The sequence below is a fragment of the Somniosus microcephalus genome, chromosome 10, assembly GCF_052327205.1.
Source record: "Somniosus microcephalus isolate GS21.2 chromosome 10, FLI_Smic_1.0, whole genome shotgun sequence".
Lineage (NCBI taxonomy): Eukaryota > Metazoa > Chordata > Chondrichthyes > Squaliformes > Somniosidae > Somniosus > Somniosus microcephalus.
The window spans coordinates 102,208,518-102,229,890 of NC_140996.1; the positions used below are offsets into that span (position 1 = coordinate 102,208,518).

A 21,373-nucleotide genomic window follows, 5' to 3' on the forward strand; every position below is an offset into this window, starting at 1 on the left:
TCTGAAAGGGTGGTGGAAACAGATTCAATAGTAACTTTCAAAAGGGAATTGGATAAATGCTTGAAAATGAAACTTTTGCAGGGCTGTGGGGAAAGAGCGTGGGGAGTGGGACCAATTGGATCACTCTTTCAAAGTGCCAGCACAGGCATGATGGGTTGAATGGACTCCTTTTGTGCTATATGATTCTAAAAGTTTACATACCATAAAAAAGGCCAAAACCATGTTGAATTTTACATCCTCATTACTCGTAAGAAGGTCACAGCGACGATGTACTAAAAACAAACTGCTTTAAATATCTTGATACCTTCCATTTCTGTGGTGTGCATGTATAAAACAATTTCTAGTATCCCGCTGGGGAAAAATTGACATTAATCTAGTATCAATAATATAGGTGCATATGCCTTCAGCTATGTGTCACTATCTTTTTATCCTGTCATCCCTATCGCACCACCTCTGGTGCACAGTCACCATGTAGCAGTTAAAAATGATAAACACTGTTCTACACACAAAAGAAAATCTAGGCTATACATATATATCAAAGGATGACAGGCATGTGGCAACAAGGTTAAGCAGTAATCCAGTTTTGGGGTTCTGCTCAAACTTTGCCCTTGCAGTTTCTGGCATTATCAGAAGTGCTTCATTGAATTACTGCCTTGTAATTCCTGGCCAGACTTCCAGCCATCTATTGTCGCATTTCATTCTTTACAGCATGTAATACACTCAATAAGTGCATCTATGAAACACTGACACCTCTGGGATCAAGGGTTTACACTAGGTGAGAATTGACTAATGCTTTCTGCTCTAAGTATTACTGTTTCCCCAGTGCTGATGTAACTTCACTGTCCTAAATAAATTACTGTGAAGAAGGTTTCCCTCTTCCAGAATCATTGCAACTTTAAAAAAACTCTACAAAGCCCTGAAATTATGGGTTCCGTCTCTGCCACCAGAAATGTGACAGAGCAGAACTCCTGGCTGCCGGCAGCAGAGGACCCCCATCTCAAATCGTGGGGAAGCGGCAGGGGCCTTGAAATAATCAGGGCGGATAGCTCACGCCTGTGAAAGAGCTAGAGACCCCTGCCATGAAGAATTGCCAGGAAACTGGGGCCTTACCCTGCGGCTCCTACTGGGGGGGTGGAGAGCCAGAGGCCTCTAAAGGGTCGAAGGGGAAATATCTTTATCAAAATAGTTTCCCTCCAAAATGGGAGAATTGTGGCCATAGAAGGTAATCAGTCCCCTTTGAGGTTCATTAACATTCTCCCTCTGCTGTAGTTGCCTTCGGAAGGCCCATAGAGGATGCTTCCAGCAGACATGGCATCCATTGTGCCTCAAAAAGGCATGCTAGGTGCAATTCCCAGGGTAGCCCCAGGAATGCCCCCAGACTCATACCAAAGCTTTTGGCAGATGTAAAGAAGGAGGAGTTGCCTGCAATCCCCAGCTGAAAATTTGAGCCACAGGCTGCAAGGGGCTAAAACCCAGCGGATCCAAGTTCCACCTAAATTCTCCACCCCACAGATGATCAGTCCCATTTCCTCCCACGTATCCCTCTGGCATTTCAGGCCCACAGTGTTCATCAGTATGAATCCACAGTTTCTAAGGTTTCCAGAGACTGAGCAAACGTGTGATTTGAATACATAATCATATAACCATTACACCTTGGAATTCTTAATCTGCAGTGTGAATGTAAAGAGGGAGCCTTAGACTGACAGAGATTTTAGTGTGCAATGCATGGTATGGCCTCATCGGCATCCATCACTATCCCTAACTGCATTACATTATCCCGGTGGCGGCAACTCAGTTAGATCAATATTATGAAAATGGAACATAACTAAAACCTTGTTTGGACCTCTCACCCAGACGTGTCAGTTGATGGGTTCTTCACCATTAAAAGCTGTCTTAACTCCAAAGCACAGAACACTAGAGCCCAGAAATTCGGGTCGGAGGCTTCCCGCGGGTGCAAGCCTCCTACCTGCACTTACCTAGCACGCCGGCCATTGTGCTGTGGGCCCACATGGGATTCCGATCCTGGGCCTGTTCCAACTGCCGGCGCGCAGTACTTGCGTATCCCAGGGGCGCAGTTAGTTCAAAGCATCCCCTGGGATCACATGGGCCATGGAGAGCCAATGGTAGCAGGGAATCTGTATTCATAGATTTGACAGGAAGACCTGTCAAATCTATGATTAGAGTTCAGCCCCAAAACATAACTAAAACTTCAAATAAATAAAAAAAATCATATTTTTAAAATAACTATAAATTACATAAAATAACTATTTTAAACAATAATTTAAATTTTTGAAAAAATTAACTACAGTTTTTAGCGGGGCTAAAAAAAAACTTACCGTTCTTTAAAGTATTTAAAAATGATAAACCTGTGGAAAAAATGTTTTAATTTTACTTAATTCACCACTTACCTTGTTAAAAGCAGGCCTTGCGACTGCTTTTTAAAAGCATAGCTCCTGGAGACTTAACCTCCCGGAGAAATCTGGAAAAAAAACGGAAGTTCCAGGCGTACGCGCTGCCACTCCGGCACACGTGTTCGACCTGTGATCCCCTTCCTTTAAGGGAACGGAAGTTCTGGTTTCCCATGCATGCGCAGTGCATGCACGAAACCGGCACTTTCGTTGGGCCTACGCGTGAGTACCCAGCGCGTACTCACCTGTGGGGACCCGAATTTCTGGCCCTAGCTATAGGTGTAGGAGAGGAACCTAATAATGAAATATAGTCATGGTGACACAAATAAAAAACTAGCTTAAATCCAAAAAAGAAAATTACCTAAAAATTGGAAGCCAAGATAAATGTACGAATCATGGGGACAAAATCTAAAAACAGAACAATATCAAAATAGTTTATCAAACATTGAAAAACAAAAGCTATATTTCTGTTCTGTTCGTGGTGCGTGGCGGGTTTTCGAATGTTTTCACCTCGAAGCTGTGGAAGTAGGGAGCTACCATCAAAGCTTGAAGAAGGAGCTGTGTAATACTGATCTGCCACATAGTTCCCATTAACTAATGGTGGACAAGTTCAGGTTGATTTTAGCTCCTTTCATGATATATATATTTTTATTTATAATTCCTGAGAAGACATCATTGCTTGCAAACACTTTTTCTTTTACATGTCAGCCATGTCAGTGGTAGCATTTTTGCCTTTGAGTCATATGATTGTAGGTTCAAGCCCCACTCCAAAGACTTGCGCACGTAATCTAGGCTGACACTTCAGTGCAGTACAGAGGGAATGCTACACTGTCAGAGGTGTAGTTTTTCAGATGAAATGTTAAAGCCAAGACCTCTCACAGGTGGATGTAAAAGATCCCATGGCACCATTTGTTTCCGACATTACAACAGTGACTACACTTCAAAAAGTACTTCATTGGCTCACGTACCCTAGTGAGTGCCTGTGATGCACCTCAATGGAGGAATGGCGTTGAAGCTTGCACTAGGACTGTACGAAGGTCTGTGGGATCATGGGGGACATCCAAAGATCAGTGGTGGCAACAGGTGAGATTTTGTTGACCCTTCTAAAATTGCTGGCACCTCCAGTGTGCTGCATCTGTCAGGCAAAATAGAAAGACTTGCATTTATATAGTGCCTTTCACGACCTCCGGATGTTCCAAAGTGCTTTACAGCCAAGAAAATACTTTTGAAGTGTAGTCACTGTTGTAATGTAGGAAACGCAGCAGCCAATTTGCACACAGCAAGCTCCCATAAACAGCACTGAGCTAAGGACCAGATAATCTTTTTTAGTGATGTTGGTTGAGGCATAAATATTGGGCAAAACTCCCCGGCTCGCCTTCAAAATAGCACCCATCGGAGCTTTTACGTCTGCCTGAGGTGTTGGAATGTCACATCGGAAAGAAGGCACCTCCAACAGTGCTGTGCCCATTCAGTACTGCACTGAAATGTTAGCCTAGATTTGATGCTCAAGTCTCTGGAGTGGGACATGAACCCACAACCCTCTGACTCTGAGATAAGAGTGCTACCACTGAGCCAAGACTGATACTGGGCCTTATTGTGTCCCAACAGCAACTCATGGAACAAGTTAAAGGCCCACACTTAGCACATAGATTGTATGAAAGTGGTCCACATAACATGTAGGGTTATCTGAACTGATGCTTACGTATTTAAATTCTCTGGGTGTTATGAAGGAGGAAAATAAAATAAATGGGTGGGAGTAAAGTCTTATTTCAAAACCAGCGATAAGGCAACTACCAAATCCAACCTATGTACAGTCCAATTTACACCAGTCACACTTCACGCGAGCAGTCGCCTATATCGGGCAAATGCCGCTAACCATTTGCTATTACCATAGGCATCAATTACAAGGGCGCCACTTAAAACATATTGGCCTAGAAATTCGGTGGCGCCCCAAACGCCTGGGCGCCGGAATTAACGCTGCGAACGGAGCCGCTTGCGCCCACCGGAAATTCAGTTGGAGCGCCCCAAGAGGGACGCGGGGCGCCGAGCGCTGAAACTGAATATCGCAGCGCAACTTGCCACAGCGCCACACGCTGCGCCACAGCGCCACACACTGCGGCACAGCGCGCTGCGGTACTGCAGGCCTTCCTCCCCTTAAGGGGGAGGGGCCTGCATCAGCGCGATCACCGATCGCGAGCGCTGGCAATAGAGTCATAGAGTTATACAGCACAGAAAGAGGCCCTTCGGCCCATTGCGTCCGTGCCGGCCATCAAGCCCTGTCTAATCTAATCCCATTTTCCAGCATTTGGTCCGTAGCCTTGTATGCTATGGCATTTCAAGCGTTCATCCAAATGCTTCTTGAATGTTGTGAGGGTTCCTGCCTCCACCACCCTTTCAGGCAGTGAGTTCCAGATTCCAACCACCCTCTGGGTGAAAAAGTTTTTCCTCAAATCCCCTCTAAACCTCCTGCCCCTTACCTTGAATCTATGCCCCCTTGTTATTGACCCCTCTACTAAGGGGAAAAGTTCCTTTCTATCTGCCCTATCTATGCCCCTCATAATTTTGTATACCTCAATCAGGTCCCCCCTCAGCCTTCTCTGCTCCAAGGAAAACAACCCCAGCCTGTCCAGTCTTTCTTCATAGCTGAAGCGCTCCAGCCCAGGTAACATCCTGGTAAATCTCCTCTGCACCCTCTCCAAAGCAATCACATCCTTCCTATAGTGTGGTGACCAGAACTGCACACAGTACTCCAGCTGTGGCCTTACCAGCGTTTTGTACAGCTCCATCATAACCTCCCTGCTTTTATATTCTATGCCTCGGCTAATGAAGGCAAGTATCCCATATGCCTTTTTAACCACCTTATCCACCTGTTCTGCTGCCTTCAGGGATCTATGTACATGCACACCAAGGTCCCTCTGATCCTCTGTCTTTCCTAGGGTCTTACCATTCATTGTGTATTCCCTTGCCTTGTTAGTCCGTCCAAAATGCATCACCTCACACTTTTCAGGGTTAAATTCCATTTGCCACTGTCCCGCTCATCTGACCAACCCATCTATATCGTCCTGTAGCCTGAGGCTTTCCTCCTCGCTATTTACCACCCCACCAATTTTCGTGTCATCTGCGAACTTACTGATCATACCTTTTACATTCACATCCAAATCATTAATGTAGACCACAAACAGCAAGGGACCCAGCACCGATCCCTGCGGTACCCCACTGGACACAGGCTTCCAGTCACAAAAACAACCTTCCACCATCGCCCTCTGCCTTCTGCCACTAAGCCAGTTTTGGATCCAATGTACCAAGGCACCCTGGATCCCATGGGCTCTTACCTTCCTGACCAGTCTCCTATGCGGGACTTTATCAAAAGCCTTACTGAAATCCATGTAAACCACATCCACTGCACTACCCTCATCCACACACCTAGTCACCCACTCGAAAAATTCAATCAAATTGGTCAGACATGATCTTCCCTTGACAAAGCCATGCTGGCTATCCCCAATTAATCCTTGCCTCTCCGAGTGGAGACTAATTCTGTCCCTCAGAATTTTTTCCAATAATTTCCCTACCACTGATGTTAGGCTCACTGGCCTGTAATTACCTGGTGATGGGCCTTCAATAACCACAAAACTAGAAGTTATAGACTTAAACAAGTTGGCTTTTAATCACTAAGATCAGAGCTAACATCTCAACACGCCGACTGGTTCACAGGAATGAATCATACAGATCCTGGGATCTTTATGTAAGAGAAGTCAGGGGCGGAGCCAAGAGCCAAGACCTGGAACCTCCCAGGTTAGTCGGGAAAGAGGAAGTGAAACTATACACAGTGGGGGAGGGTAATATACATGAGTGCAAAATGAATACAGGATCAAGACAAACAAATTTCATTACATTCACCCCTTCTATAGATTTAGTCCATCGGGGTGATGTTTCTTAAAAGTTGGTATAAGTGAGTCTGTCAGGAGGTTTTGCAGTTCTCAGTGATCGGCGCAAAGCCGGTTGGGGTGCCTCTAGGGGAATGGATTCTGGTTCCTCCGCTGTCCGGGCCTCCGCAGTGTCTTCCAGGTTATCTGCAGTGTCCTCCAGGTTAAAGTTGGGTATTGATACCTCTGGGCGTCCTGTCTCTTTGTAGTGTAGGTTTTCATCGGGTAGTCTCCCATCGTTCTCTCCGCTCCCCGAGGGAGCGAGGTCTTTTATGGAAACAGTGTCCTCTCGCCCGTCAGAGTATTCGATATAGGCGTACTGAGGGTTTGCATGGAGGAGCTGTACCTTTTCCACAAGGGGGTCCGTTTTATGGCCTCACGTGCTTCCGCAATAGTACTGTCCCCGGAGACGTCAGCCACGCGGGTAGAGATATGCCCGAGGTGGATTTCCGGGGGAAAACGAACATCTTTTCGTGAGGGGTAGCGTTAGTGGCTGTACATAACAGAGACCTTATGGAGTGGAGCACGTCTGGGAGGACTTCCTGCCAGCGGGAGGTCGGAAGGCCTTTTGACTTTAAGGCTAACGTGACAGCCTTCCAAACAGTAGCATTCTCCCTTTCCACTTGCCCGTTACCCCAGGGGTTGTAGCTAGTGGTTCTGCTAGTGACTATCCCCTTTGAGAGCAAGAACTGGCGCAGTTCGTCACTCATGAATGACGTCCCCCTATCACTGTGTATGTAGTTCGGCATGCCAAACATGCAGAATAGATTACAGAGACACTTGATGACCGTGGCACTGGTCATGTCTGGGCAGGGAATGGCGAAGGGGAAGCGGGAATATTCATCAATGATATTGAGGAAGTATACGTTACGGTCGGCAGAGGGAAGGGGTCCCTTGAAGTCCAGACTTAGGCGCTCGAATGGCCGTGTGGCTTTGATAAGGTGTGCACGGTCAGGCCTGTAGAAACGAGGCTTGCATTCCGCACAGATGCGGCAGGCTCTGGTCATTGCCATGACCTCCTCGATGGAGTGGGGCAGATTGCGGGACTTTATAAAATGGTATAGTCGGGTGACCCCTGGGTGAGAGAGGTCATTGTGGAGACCCTGTAATTTGTCCGTATGAATGCTGGCACACATTCCCTGCGATAGGGCGTCTGGGGGTTCATTAAGGGCTCCCGGCCTGTACATAATATCATAGTCGAACGTGGATAGTTCGATCCTCCACCTGAGTATTTTGTCATTCTTGATTTTCCCCCTTTGTTATTAAACATGAAAGCCACCGACCGCTGGTCGGTGAGCAGGGTGAAACGTTTGCCGGCTAGGTAGTGTCTCCAGTGCCGCACTGCCTCCACTATAGCCTGTGCCTCCTTCTCGACAGAAGAGTGCCTGATTTCAGGTCCCTGAAGGGTTCGGGAGAAGAAGGCCACAGGTCTCCCAGCCTGATTGAGGGTCGCAGCTAAGGCAAAGTCTTGACGCATCGCTTTCGACTTGAAAGGGAATGCATTCGTCCACTGCACACACTGCAGCCCTTTCAATGTCCTGTTTAATAATGGTGAAAGCCTCCCGAGCTTCAGCTGATAGTGGGAAGGACGTCGATTTAATGAGGGGTCGGGCCTTATCAGAGTAATTGGGCACCCATTGGGCATAATACGAAAAAAATCCCAGGCACCTTTTTAAAGCTTTGGGATTGTGTGGCAGGGGCAGTTCCTTTAGGGGGCGTAATCGGTCAGGGTCCGGCCCAATTACCCCATCTTCCACCACACAGCCGAGGATACAGAGACGGGTTGTGTTGAAGACACATTTGTCTTCGTTGTAGGTTAGATTCAGCTTTAGGGCAGTTTTTAAAAATCTCGCAAGGTTTAGATCGTGGTCTTGCTGGTTGTGCCCGCAGATAGTGACATTGTCCAGATAGGGGTAGGTAGCTTGTAGTTTATTCTCGTCAACCATGCAGTCCATCTCACGTTGGAAGACCGAGACCCCATTTGTTACCCCGAAGGGCACTCTGAGAAAATGGTAGAGGCGCCCGTTCGCCTCGAAGGCGGTGTATGGGCGGTCCTCTGTTCTAATGGGGAGCTGGTGATACGCGGATTTGAGGTCGATAGTCAAGAAGACTCGGTATTGCGCAATCTGGTTGACCATTTCTGATATGCGGGGTAAAGGGTAGGCGTCCAGCTGGGTATAAATATTAACAGTCTGGCTGTAGTCAATTACCATCCGTTTCTTTTCGCTATTTTTAACTATGACTACTTGGGCACGCCACGGGCTGGTACTGCATTCAATAATGCCTTCCCGCAGGAGTCTGTCCACTTCCGCCTTGATAAAGTGTCTGTCTTCCAGACTGTACCGTCTACTTTTGGTCGCTATGGGCCTACAGTTTGGAGCGAGATTAGCGAATAAAGAGGGCGGGCTGATTTTTAAGGTTGATAGGCCACAGACTGTGAGTGGCGGCTGGGACCCGCCATATGCTAGCGTGACACTTTTGTGGTGGCACTGGAAGTCCAGGCCCAAGATTACATTAACACAGAGTTCTGGCATCACGAGGAGTTTAAAATCCTTGTAGTCCGTGCCTTTTACAGTCAGTGTTACCACACAGTAGCCCAAAATGTCTGAAGTGTGGGGCTTAGCAGCCATAGCAATTCTGCTCCGTGTAGGGGTTACCGTTAATGAGTGCCGCCGTACCAGGCTAGGGTGGATAAAACTCTCGGTACTCCCACAGTCAATTAAACATTTCGTTAAATTCCCGTTTACCTATATGTCCATCATGGATTTTGTCAACGGGTGTGGCCTGGATTGATCCACCGTGATCGAAGCCACTGTTGGGCCCTGGGCGGCCGTTGAGTCGGGAAAAGATGGCGGATCCCAAGATGGCGGCCCGCACCACGCACGAGGCGGTGACGGAGTTGGAAATCGGATTCCCCCTGAAGACTTTGCTAAAATGCCCCTTTTTCTTACATTTGAAGCATGTAGCGTCCTTCGCTGGGCATCGTTGTCTGGGGTGCTTGGCCTGGCCGCAGAAGTAGCATTTCGGGCCTCGAGACATTGCCGCTGTAGCAGGACTCCTGGGTGAACTTCTGTGTGGGGACTCCGGCGGCGTAGAGCTGGTCTGAGACCTGGATGGGGAAGATGGCTGATTCCAAGATGGCGGCCCCCTCGGCGCGCACGAGGCGGTGAGGGCCGCATGGCCGGAAGAATAAGAGTCAGAGTTTCTCTGGGCCACGTCCAGCGATCGCGCAGTGGCCACTGCCTTTTTTAAGTCCAGCACCTCCTTCTCCAGCAGTCTCTGCCGGATATAATTCGATTTGAGGCCCGTGATGAAGGAATCGCGGACCAATTCGTCAGAGTACGCGTTGGCCGTCACGGCCTTGCAGTTACAGTCCCGGACCAGGTCCTTTAGGCCCTGTAAGAAATCGTCCATTGATTCCTCTGGTCGCTGCCTGCGTGTAGCCAGCAGATGTCTGGCGTACACTTCGTTTACCGGCCTCTGGTATTGGGCCTTCAGGATAGTGATGGCCTCTGTGTAAGAGGTGGCGTCCCGGATGAACGAATAAATCCGATGACTTACGCGAGTAGTCAGTGGACTCAGTTTATCTACCTCGCTAGCGGATGAGGCCCCCGCGAAGAGTTCGAAGCATTTGAATTGATTTGATGCTTCAGCAGAATGTGGATCCAAGTCCAGACGCTCTGGTTTTAGGAGTCGATCCATCCTAGTATTCTTTAGTGATTAAAATTGATGGGCCTTCAATAACCACAAAACTAGAAGTTATAGACTTAAACAAGTTGGCTTTTAATCACTAAGGTCAGAGCTAACATCTCAACACGCCGACTGGTTCACAGGAATGAATCATACAGATCCTGGGATCTTTATGTAAGAGAAGTCAGGGGCGGAGCCAAGACCTGGAACCTCCCAGGTTAGTCGGGAAAGAGGCAGTGAAACTATACACAGTGGGGGAGGGTAATATACATGAGTGCAAAATGAATACAGGATCAAGACAAACAGATTTCATTACACCTGGTTTATCCCTACTACCCTTCTTGAATAATGGTACTACGTTAGCTGTTCTCCAGTCCTCTGGCACATCCCCTGTGGCCAGAGAGGTTTTGAAAATTTGTGTCAGAGCCCCTGCAATCTCCTCCTTTGCCTCACATAGTAGCCTGGGATACATCTTGTCCGGGCCTGGGGATTTATCCACTTTTAAGCCTGCTAAAACCGCTAGTACCTCCTCCCTCTCGATGCTAATATGTTCAAGTATATCACAGTCCCCCTGCCCAATTTCTATGTCCACATCGTCCTTCTCCATAGTGAACACAGATGCAAAAAATTCATTTAAAACCCCACCTACATCTTCTGGCTCCACACACAGATTGCCACTTTGGTCCCTAATGGGCCCTACTCTTTCCCTAGTTATCCTCTTGCCCTTAATATACTTATAAAACACCTTAGGATTTTCCTTTATTTTGCTCGCCAGTGTTATTTCATGGCCCCTTCTCGCTCTCCTAATTTCTTTTTTAAGTATCACCCTGCACTTTTTATGCTCCTCTAGGGCTTCCTCTGTCTTTAGTCCTTTGTATCTGCCAGAAGCCTCCCTTTTTTTCCTAATCCATTCTCGTATATCCCTTGACATCCAAGGTTCCCTGGGCTTGTTGGTCCCACCCTTGACCTTTACGGGAACATGTTGCCATTGTACTCTCTCAATTTCCTTTCTGAAAGACTCCCATTGCTCCGATGTGGATTATCCTTCAAGTAGCTGATCCCAGTCCACATTGGCCAGATCCTGCCTTATCATATTAAAATCGGCCTTCCCCCAATTTAGAACCTTTATTTCCGGTCCATCCTTGTCCTTTTCCATGACTACCTTAAATCTCACCGAATTATGGTCACTGTCACCAAAGTGCTCACCTACTAACACTTCTACCACTTGCCCAGCCACATTCCCTAGAATTAAGTCCAGTACCGCCCCCTCTCTTGTGGGACTTTCTACATGCTGGCTCAAAAAGCTCTCCTGGATGCACTTTAAGAATTCTGCACCCTCTAAGCCTTTCACACTCTGACTATCCTAGTTAATATTGGGGAAGTTGAAATCCCCAGCTATAATTACCCTATTATTTGCACACTTCTCTGAGATTTGCCTACATATCTGTTCCTCTATCTCCCCCTGGCTGTTTGGGGGCCTATAGTACACTCCCAGCAAAGTGCTAGCCCCTTTTTGTTTTTAAGTTCAACCCATATGGCCTCATTAGAGGAACCTGTTAATATATCATCCCTCCTTACAGCAGTAATTGTCTCCTTAATTAATATTGCGACACCCCCTCCTCTTTTACTGCCCCCCCCCCCCCCGTCTCGCCTGAAGATTCTATACCCCGGAATATTGAGCTGCCAGTCTTGCCCCTCCCTCAACCATGTCTCCGTGATAGCAACAATATCATACTCCCACGTGTTCATCAACAACTTCAGTTCATCCACCTTATTCGTGAGACTCCTTGCATTAAAATAAATGCCATTTAGCCTTGCCCTACTCCCTTGTGCCGTTACATATTTGCTCTGCCTTCCAGTCTGACTTATTTTTTCCTCTATATTTGGCTGCACATCACCCCCTATTATAGCGCCACTCTGTATCCCATCCCCCTGCCAAGTTAGTTTAAACCCGCCCGAACAGTGCTGGCAAACCTCCCCACAAGGATATTTGTCCCATTCTGGTTCAGGTGCAACCCGTCCGACTTGTACAAGTCCCACCTTCCCCAGAAGCAGGCCCAGTGATCCAGGAAACTAAAGCCCTCCCTCCTGCACCAACTCTTTAGCCACGCATTCATCTGCTCTATCCTCCTATTCCTATACTCACTAGCACGTGGCACCGGGAGTAATCCAGAGATTACAACCTTTGAGGTCCTGCTCTTTAATCTGCTACCTAGCTCCCTAAATTCTTGCTGCAGGACCTCATCCCTCTTCCTACCCATGTCATTGGTCCCAATGTGAACCACGACCTCTGACTGTTCACCCTCCCCCTTCAGAATGCCCTGCAGCCGTTCAGTGACATCCTTGACCCTGGCACCAGGGAGGCAACAAACCATCCTGGAGTCACGTCTACGGTCACAGAAACACCTATCTGTTCCCCTTACGATAGAATCCCCTACCACTATTGCTCTCCCACTCTTTTTCCTCCCTTCCTGAGCAGCAGAAGCACCCCTGGTGCCAGGAAGTTGGCTGCTGCTGCCTTCCTCTGGTAAGTCATCCCCCTCAACAGTATCCAAATCGGTATACCTGTTTGAGAGGGGGATGTCCACAGAGGACCCCTGTACTACCTGCCTGCTTCTACTGCTCCGCCTGATGGTCACCCATTTCCCTTCTGCCTGTGCAGCCCTTACCTACGGTGTGACCAACTCACTAAACGTGTTATTCACGACCCTCTCAGCATCGTGAATGCTCCAAAACTCATCCACCGAGGAGAAGTGCCGGGCTCTCGGAACACAGCCGGCACTGCCCGGTGGGGGGGGGGGATCAGGAGGCCGGGGACGGCGGCGCGAGGAGGTGCTGGCAGGCGGCCACCGAAAAAATGGCCGCCCCGCACCTCCACCTTAATTTGCGCCACTACCGACACAGGTAGGCCCCGTGAACCGGTCGCGATTTGTGGCCGGCGCTATGGGGGGGGGGGGCGCGACCAAATATCGCAATCGGGGCGGGAGCGGGGTGCTGCGCACACCGATGACGTCATCAGTGGTGGCGCAGTGCTACAGGCTAACGCCGCCATTAGCGCCCCGCTAAATATCACTGGAGGCGTGGCCAGTGGCACTAAAGCCACTGAGTGCCCTCTTTAGGCGCTAACTGGTGGCGCAGCACACCGAATTTCTAGGCCATTGAGCTCCCAAGCTATTTCGGGCAGTTCAACCTGTAATTACAGAAACAGCCATTCTCTCTTTTTCAGCACAAAGGTAAAGCAGTTAACTAGGGTCATCAAATAGCTTGTTCTCATTTCAGAAAGCGAGAAACAGGCCTATTACTGGATGTTAATTGTTTGGTGGTGCTTGTCCTCAATTATTCACTACTAACATTGGCATTTAAAGAAGAAAGTAGTTCCGAGGTACATATTGTGAATGTAATTGTCTTTCAAATTTTCCTAAGGAGTTATTTATTTTTTTCTTAACTGTTTCAGAATAATTCCATTGTTTATCCTCCATTTTCTAAGTAGAGCAGTGATATCAGGCGAGTAGGATCCCTCGAGTGTTCATGCATCTTACTGTTGGGGCCAGTCAGTTTTCAGAGACAAATTTTAGTTTGTTGTTTACTTTTTTTTAACACCATGTTTTCTGCATGGTTACGTCACTAAAGCTCCTTTGTTAAACTTTTCACTGAGGGAATGGGCGACACGGGGGAATTTTTCAGGGGGGTCAGCGGCGGGTCGGGTGGGAATTTTTTTTTTGACGGAGGTTTGGGACCCTGCTGTCAACCCGCCGCCATGCGCCTTTCCCAGATGTTGGGTCTGTCAGTGCTGAGCAGCGGCAGGGGTGGCAATTCAGGTCATTATGACCTTGTTAACAGCCCATTAAGAAGTATTTTGAGCTCACCTTTACATTTTACGAGGTCGTCCACGCTGCTCGGGGATCACGTCAGGTAAGCAGGTCGGGAGTTGAATGGCCATGGAATCATCTCATTACTTGACAGCTGCAAATGTGCTATAAAAGTTCCCATCTCACATCTGTTTACTTCCCAAGCTCAGAAGCTGTTGCTTACTGCATTTGGAAGACAGATTGAGCTTTATGCAGGTTGCAAGTGTTTGGAGCAAACTCTCTATTCAGTGTCACCTCATTCGAACAACCTCTCTCACCATTGACAGATCGCTTCTGTCATCTCAAGTTCATCAGCCATCGATTACATCAGTATCGGTGCCCTTGAAACTAGGCTGAGGATGAGGGAATCAAGGGATATGGGGATAGTGCAGGAAAGTGGAATTGAGGTAGAAGATCAGTCATGATCTTATTGAATGATGGAGCAGGTTCTAGGAGCCAAATGGCCTACTCCTGCTCCTATTTCTTATGAGTGTGAGGGGTGGCTAGTGAGATGGCAAAGTGATAATGTAGATAGAGAGGGATGGGTGGAGGTGCAAGGTAAGTTGGTGTGAGTAAGGATGTGCAGGAGTAAGGTAGGGAAGGCAAAGTGATGGGGATGTGATGAGTGGCACAGCAGGACGAGGTTGAATGTGGCTTTGCAGTAACATTTCGTGATCATTGAAAGGTTTGTGCCACTGCAGCCTGGTCCTACTTACGATGTCCCTGCTTGTGTCCCCCTGTGCAACGTGCATCAATGTGATCTCCTGGGGAGGTCTCTACTGCCCGTTGGAAGGGAAGAGGACCTCCTTGCATGGGAGAGCCTGGGTGCAGCCCTGCACCTTTGTGCAGTCATTGTCAGTGTTTGCAGCACCTCAATGCTGCAGAACAATGACAGCACAGATGTCAAAATAAATTTGCGCATGGTCCCTTTAAGGAAACTGGCTGATGATGCGTCATCAAATTACGTCATCAGACCCGCTTCCTTCAATTGGGAAGGGCGGGCTTAACAAGCCCAATCAGGGGAAAATCATTTTGGACAGTGGGCTGGAGCCGGCAGCGAGGCCGGGACCCGCCAGTGACGTCGCCTGCCGAGGTTGGTAAAATCCAGCTCACGGTGTGCAAGTCCTTTAAATATGATTCTTCTTAAAATGAATTTTAAAATAACTGAGAGAACATCAGGGGTTAAATATTTATCCTTAAGAGTCGCCTTTTTTTTAATGTTGAAATTAATAAGAATTAAAGAGTAGGTTTCATAAATCCTCACTCCCACCTTGGAGCGTCATGCACCAGGAGCCTACATTGAGATGTACGTGCTGGAATCAGCAGCTCCTGTGGGATTTCTGTCATTCCCACTGGGTGTGCAACATCATAAAATCTACTTTTAAAATCCTTTCCTTATTTTTTTTGGGATAGTGGAGCCACAAAGTCAAGAAGAGGCAGAGATTTTAAAGAGGGAGGCTGGAGACCCAGTAACTTCAACCAAGGTGATGAGGTTAGCTTATCACTCGTGGACATTAGGCATCTGTGCTTGAACAGATGCTTCTCATTAAGTACTAAAGATACTTGTCTCTGTCATTAAAAGTGGAAGTTAAATGAAACCATGTTAAGGGTCTGTGAGAAAAGGAACTCGGCCACTTGAATGAAAGAGCCTGCAAGCCCAATTGTACAGCCGAGTTACCAGGAGAGAACAGTGAAAAAAATGTTTGAAAATCTGATGTACACATCCTGCTGTAAATTTCCATCTAATTGAATTATTGGTGCTCTTTCTTTAAATGTGGTTTTCTTCCCTTTCTCTAACCCTGCACCTGTCATTCTGCACTTTGTAACTAAATATTTCCAAATGCATGTCACAAACAACCTGGTATAAATCACTTCCAGATTTTTACTTTCCTTCCAGTGGCGAAGCATCTGGCCTCTGCTCAGCATCACCACTTGGCAAACTAAACAAGACTTTCAAACACATCTATGGTGAACAGAAGCACACAGTAGAGGCTGCATCCTGCCACAGCGCTGTAGCACATGCTGTTGTTGTAATTTTGATATATTAATACAGAGACAAATTGATGTGAAGATTTGTGAAAAGGAAGAACTTGCATTTATAAAGCACTTTTCATGGCCTCAGGATGTCCTAAAGCACTTTACCACCAATTAACTACTTTTGAAGTGTCGTCACTGTTGTAATATAGGAAACGAGGCAGCCAATTTCCACACAGCAAGGTCCCACAAACAGCAATGCAATCAGGACCAGATAACCTGTTTTAGTGATACTGGTTGAGGGATAAATATTGGCCGGGACACTGGGGAGAGCTCTCTGCTCTTAGAATAGAGCAATGGGTTCATTTACACCTCAGTTTAACGTTTCATCCGAAAGAAGGCACCTTTAACACTGCAGCACTCCCTTAGCACTGCACTATTGTCAGCATTGATTTTGCGCTCAAGCCTCTTGAGTTGGATCAAACCCATAACTTACTGACTCCAGGGCGAGAGAGACGAATATGTTCATAATTTGATGTACTCTCTCCTCCTTAATATGTTTCTAAAAACCTATCTCTTTGACCAAGCTTCTGGTCACCTGTTCTGATGTTTCCTTCTGTGGCTCAGTATCAAATTTTGATGGATAATGCCCTTGTGAAGCGCCTTGTTACATTTTACTACATTAAAGGTGCTATATAAATGTAAGTTATTGTTGTTGGACTGATTGAGAAAATCAGCTAGCCCCCGATTTAATACGTGTTGTTCTGCAAGTCTGAGGCTGATGGCAATGTGGAACCCGACACTTTGCTACTTTTGTCCTAGCTGTTGCACCATTCCCTGCGGGTGGGGGTTGTTTGGCGAGGTCAGCAATCAGCAATTCACATCTCAGCCCATTTGTAGCCAGAAAATATGGCGCCCTCTGCTTCTGACAGCAGCGTCTGTGTTTGCACTGCCAGCAGAGCTACCAGCTCTTCTCGGTGGTTCGCTGCACCCCTGAAGAGTCGTGCTGCCCCATTCACTTCACAGCACTGCAGGCAAAGTCAAAGCTGCCACTAAGCAATGTGAAGAACGTGCTTTACCAGAGATAGTGAAGATAGGAAATCTTCTGATGTTTATAACGATGCTACACATACTGAATGGAGGAGGCCTTCCCCACTGGATATTTAATGTATAGTTAAAATACATTATATGGTAATTTATCTCATTGCTATTTTCAGAGCCTTGCTATGCACAAAATGGCTGCCTTGTTTCCTACATTACACCAGTGACGACACTTCAAAAGTACTTAATTGGCTGTAAAGTGCTTTGGGACATTCTGATGTCATGAAAGTTGCTATATAAATGGAAGTTAATTCTTAAAATGGTAGTTAGTAACAAAAGACAACATCAAGGTATAATGGTGTTACTAGTTCCTTGATATTTACTGCAGATAAGAATTGTTAGAAAACAGAGACGCATTTGTCCCTAACAGTTCCAAGTTCTGAAAACTTTCTTAGAACTGGCCACTGCATGTACTTATTTTGTAGTTAAAAAGGAAAAAATTTCACCACCCATACCTTAAACCATATTGCTATATGCATTATGGGAAAACCCAGATATCTATTATTATTTATTATCAATCATAAAACTACTAAACCATTCAAAGCAGTGAACTTACAAAGACTAGGGAAGGTTTTGAACAACCTATTTTTCAGAATAAGGTTGCATCCAAAATATGTTTTTTTAATTTCTGATATGAGTAATTAAATGAAAATGTGGTCTCCAATGCATTTTTAGTTGCAGAAAGAATAGTCCAAAGGAATATTAATTTGGGAGTTATTCTAATTTGGGGAATAATTTTAATACATTTTAATAGTTGTGTTTATAACATGGCATTTAAATTGATCTTTACTCAGCCAAGATACATATTGAGCAAAAGGTATATATTGAGTGTATATGCTACACGTAACTATTAAGGAAAAAGTTAATATAATTTACATCTGAGTTATTTTAGCTTTTGAGATCTGACTGCTTGAGGTGACACTTGTTCCTATGCTCCCTACTTCTGATTTCTGCTACCTAGAACAGCTAATTGGACTGCTAATTATGGGTTTATGTATTAATGTGAGTGTTCCACTGGCTAAAGTAATTTGTTCTCTAAGGCACAACCGGTTTTGTTTTTTTTTACAGAGAAGGAGGACTGTGTCAACTGCACAGATGAATGCCGTGTCTTGGGTCATTCAGATAAGTGTTGGATGCCTCAGTTCCCTGTTCCGAACCAAGCTGAATGTTCAGACTATCGCCGGAATCTTTTTGTACCTGCAGTAGAGGCCACAGTCGAATCTGAAACTCAAGAAAACACGACTCCCACTGGGAAAAAAACTTTCTGTACTTTTGGGAAGGACAAACGAGAGCACACCATTCTCGTTGCAAATGTAAAACCCTATTTAAAAGCTAAGCGTGCTCTTAGTCCTCTCTTACAAGAGGTTTCATCAGCTGCAAGCAGTCCAGACAAGACTTCAGTTGCAGGCAGTAACAGCTCAGGTAAACGATCTCTGGGTGGATTTGAGGTGAAGCAGAAAATGGCCGACACATCAGCAGAGTCAACCACCCAATATTTAACATCTGATACCCACTACCCATCACCCGATAAACGACGTGACAGCCACTTCATTACACCTGAAGCAGTGGCAACTGTCTTTGCAGATGTGCACTCCAGAGTTGGCCGGGAGTTCAATGAGGTGGACACAGTCCTGGACCAGTACGAACCCTCAACCCGGGACCTAGGACGGGACGGAGTGGATGCTGAGCAGGTAGTTCGAGAAATCGACAAGCTTTTACAAGATTGTCGAGGAAGTGACCCTTCAACTGTGAGAAAATAAACGCAGTGTAATTAATGACAGTTGACTACCTTTCTTCTAAAGGACAAATCACTCAAAAATTACTAGGCAGTATTTTTTCTTTCAGATGATGAAGCACCAGTGGCAGATTACAAGCTGGTTGATGTCTGTGAGCTAGAATTCGAAGTGCCCATTTGTGCACTTTTCATTGCTTTTTTTTGTGTCTTAGGAAACAGAAACTACTTGCGTTTTCACCAGACTAGTTATGAAAAATTGATAAGTTTCATTCACTGAATTGAATTTCGACAATCTCAATATATGCCCTTCCTAGAATGAAGAAGTGGATAGTGCAGTTGGTGTCAAGCTAAGTGAGTACAGCTCTGCATATAAAAAAAATCATTGTTTAACAGAAAACAATGAAGGGCAGCATTGATAAGAAGCAGGTATCCGCTTTCCAGAAAACATTACGAGTCTTTAATTCAGAGTGTACAGTTATTGTCAGCTGACGTAGGTGTCCTTATGAACTAGGTTTATCTGAAGTGAACAGTGCATCATTGATTGTCACCTCACGGACATTTCATTCTGGATCATTAGGCAATGATGCACATCTAGATCATTTGTATAAACCCGCTTTAAAATATTTCCTTAAAATGGGTTCTGCAGAGGGAAAACATTTGCCCTATGCTCTCAAACCTAATACAAAACAAGTACAAAAGGGTTATTCTCTAAGCTGTACTACCAAAGAGTGACATTTTAGTGTCCAGTTGTTTAAATTCCTCCTCTGCATTTTAGCCATCAAAATGTTGTCACCATATTATTGTCCAATGGTAAAATATGTTGTGTCCCCGATGAAGAAATACTGTTCCATATTTGTAGATATTTATGTTGCATTCAAGATGGACACTAAAATGACTCGTTAAGGGGAATACCTATGAAGTACTAGCAAAACAAAACATATCGATGTGCAAATGTAAGAATCATGGAGTGTTTACACTGAATCTAGCTTTTTAATTGATTTATTGCAATATCAGTGCATATGAGCCAAACTTGTTAATTGTACTAAGAGCTATATTGTGTATTTTATTAAATTAATATATAGTTGTGTTGCAAAATATTTGGGCTTATATTGTATTTGGCAAATGTTGCCTTAGTAGCTGTCGAACTCTATGAGTTTAATTTCACTATTTTCCCCTTTTTCCCTTTGGAATGTGGGAAGCAGTGTACACGAGCAGATTCTGTTTAACGAGCCAGTAATGTATGCTTCAAAGTAACCCTTCAAGTATATCAACCATTCAAAGTATGGTGACTGAATTAGAAATGTGTATTTGTCAGTAATATCTTGGAATTGTCTCCATATTTTGAAATGTTTCTATATTGTTGAGTTTTTTTTGTGTGCGCTGCAGTTTTTGTAGAATGGACCGATGTCAGGTTAACTCAACTTGATAGCTAAAAAGGAACAATACGCTTGCTTAATAATTGCTTGCACAAGAGGTGAAAACTAAGAAAAGCAACTTGAGCTGAAAGCTCATCAGTGACACTATTTAGTCACTTTGCTGCCTATTCATTATTTAATCACTGTTGTCCATTTTCTGTGAAGTGCTTTCCATTAAGTCCATATCAGCTTAATAAAAACATATCAACATTTTAATTAACAAAAACAAAAAAAAGTAATACTGAATAGCAATGAGGTATTTGCACAGCCTCATTAAGCTGTACTTTGAGGCTATTTGTTTCTAATTTGAGTAGAAGTCGCCAAGGTCAACAGCTAGTTCTGATAGCCAACATAATATACACCCACTCATTATTGCCTAATTACATTATTTTGGCATCAAGCAACATTAATCAGAGCAGTATTCGGGAGGGATTTTTGCTATCAAGGTTTGTTGACTTGCAATGTAATTGAATGAAGCCTGATTGAGGTCCTGACTTCCCCAGCCCCCCTTGGTTCTTGGGCTTCTGCTCTGCATTTATCAGTCCCTGTCACCCCATAGGGCTCAGAGCTACACCGGGCAACTGGTGAGAACAGCATATGTTGTATGGAATAACTCAACTGCTATTGTTAAATGGCTGTGTTTTAATGTGATCTATCTGGAAATTGAGGACAAAGAATTAAAGCAATTACTAACATCAGTGTTACCTGCTTTTGCATTCATTAAAGCAACGGAAGTATGCTGGGCTGCCTGTACTACAGGACACCTCTTTGAAATTACAGATATGTGGCTCCAGTGAGTAATGCAAGGTATTGTAACTGTCAAAACCAGTTATCTGGATGCCAACAAATTACAGCCCTTGTTTAGCAGATTAGACAAAAATATATTCTTACTGAACGAGTGTCTCAGCTGAAGAAATCTGCTGGCATCATGATTAGATACTAAAATGGTGCCCCTGTATTTGATGAAAAATAACAGCTTAAAATATCTGTTCCAAAAAATATAATAAAATTCTACACTTACTGAGCCAATTGTGTATATTGCTGATAACTAGATGTTACCTTGGGGTCCTGTGTATGATCTAAGTCGGTGAATAAACCCACATCTCACAAGAAATGCAGAACTTTGTAATGTCAGTCATACGATTGATTATATTATCAAACACTAGGATCAATAGCTTGCATTTGCTAATGTCAGTGTGATTACTAAACAGCATAAAAGTCCAATCAAAGGACGTGAACAATTATTTTTCCAAGCTTTGAAGGGCAAAACAATTAATAA

The 21,373-nt window shown here is 45.2% G+C and overlaps 1 protein-coding gene across 5 annotated transcripts in view; it reads left to right on the forward strand.

Moving 5' to 3' along the window:
• Nucleotides 1–21,118, forward strand: part of pcdh17 (protocadherin 17) — a 154,200-nt gene extending 133,082 nt beyond the window's left edge. For 3 of the 5 annotated variants that reach the window (XM_085998653.1, XM_085998651.1, XM_085998652.1), the window contains one exon: nucleotides 18,013–21,118. In XM_085998653.1, the coding sequence (XP_085854779.1) occupies nucleotides 18,013–18,704 (692 nt within the window). In that variant the 3' untranslated portion in view covers nucleotides 18,705–21,118. The remainder of the gene's footprint in view (nucleotides 1–18,012) is intronic. The other 2 variants (XM_085998655.1, XM_085998658.1) reach the window with 1 other exon arrangement.
• Nucleotides 21,119–21,373: the final 255 nt, after the last annotated feature.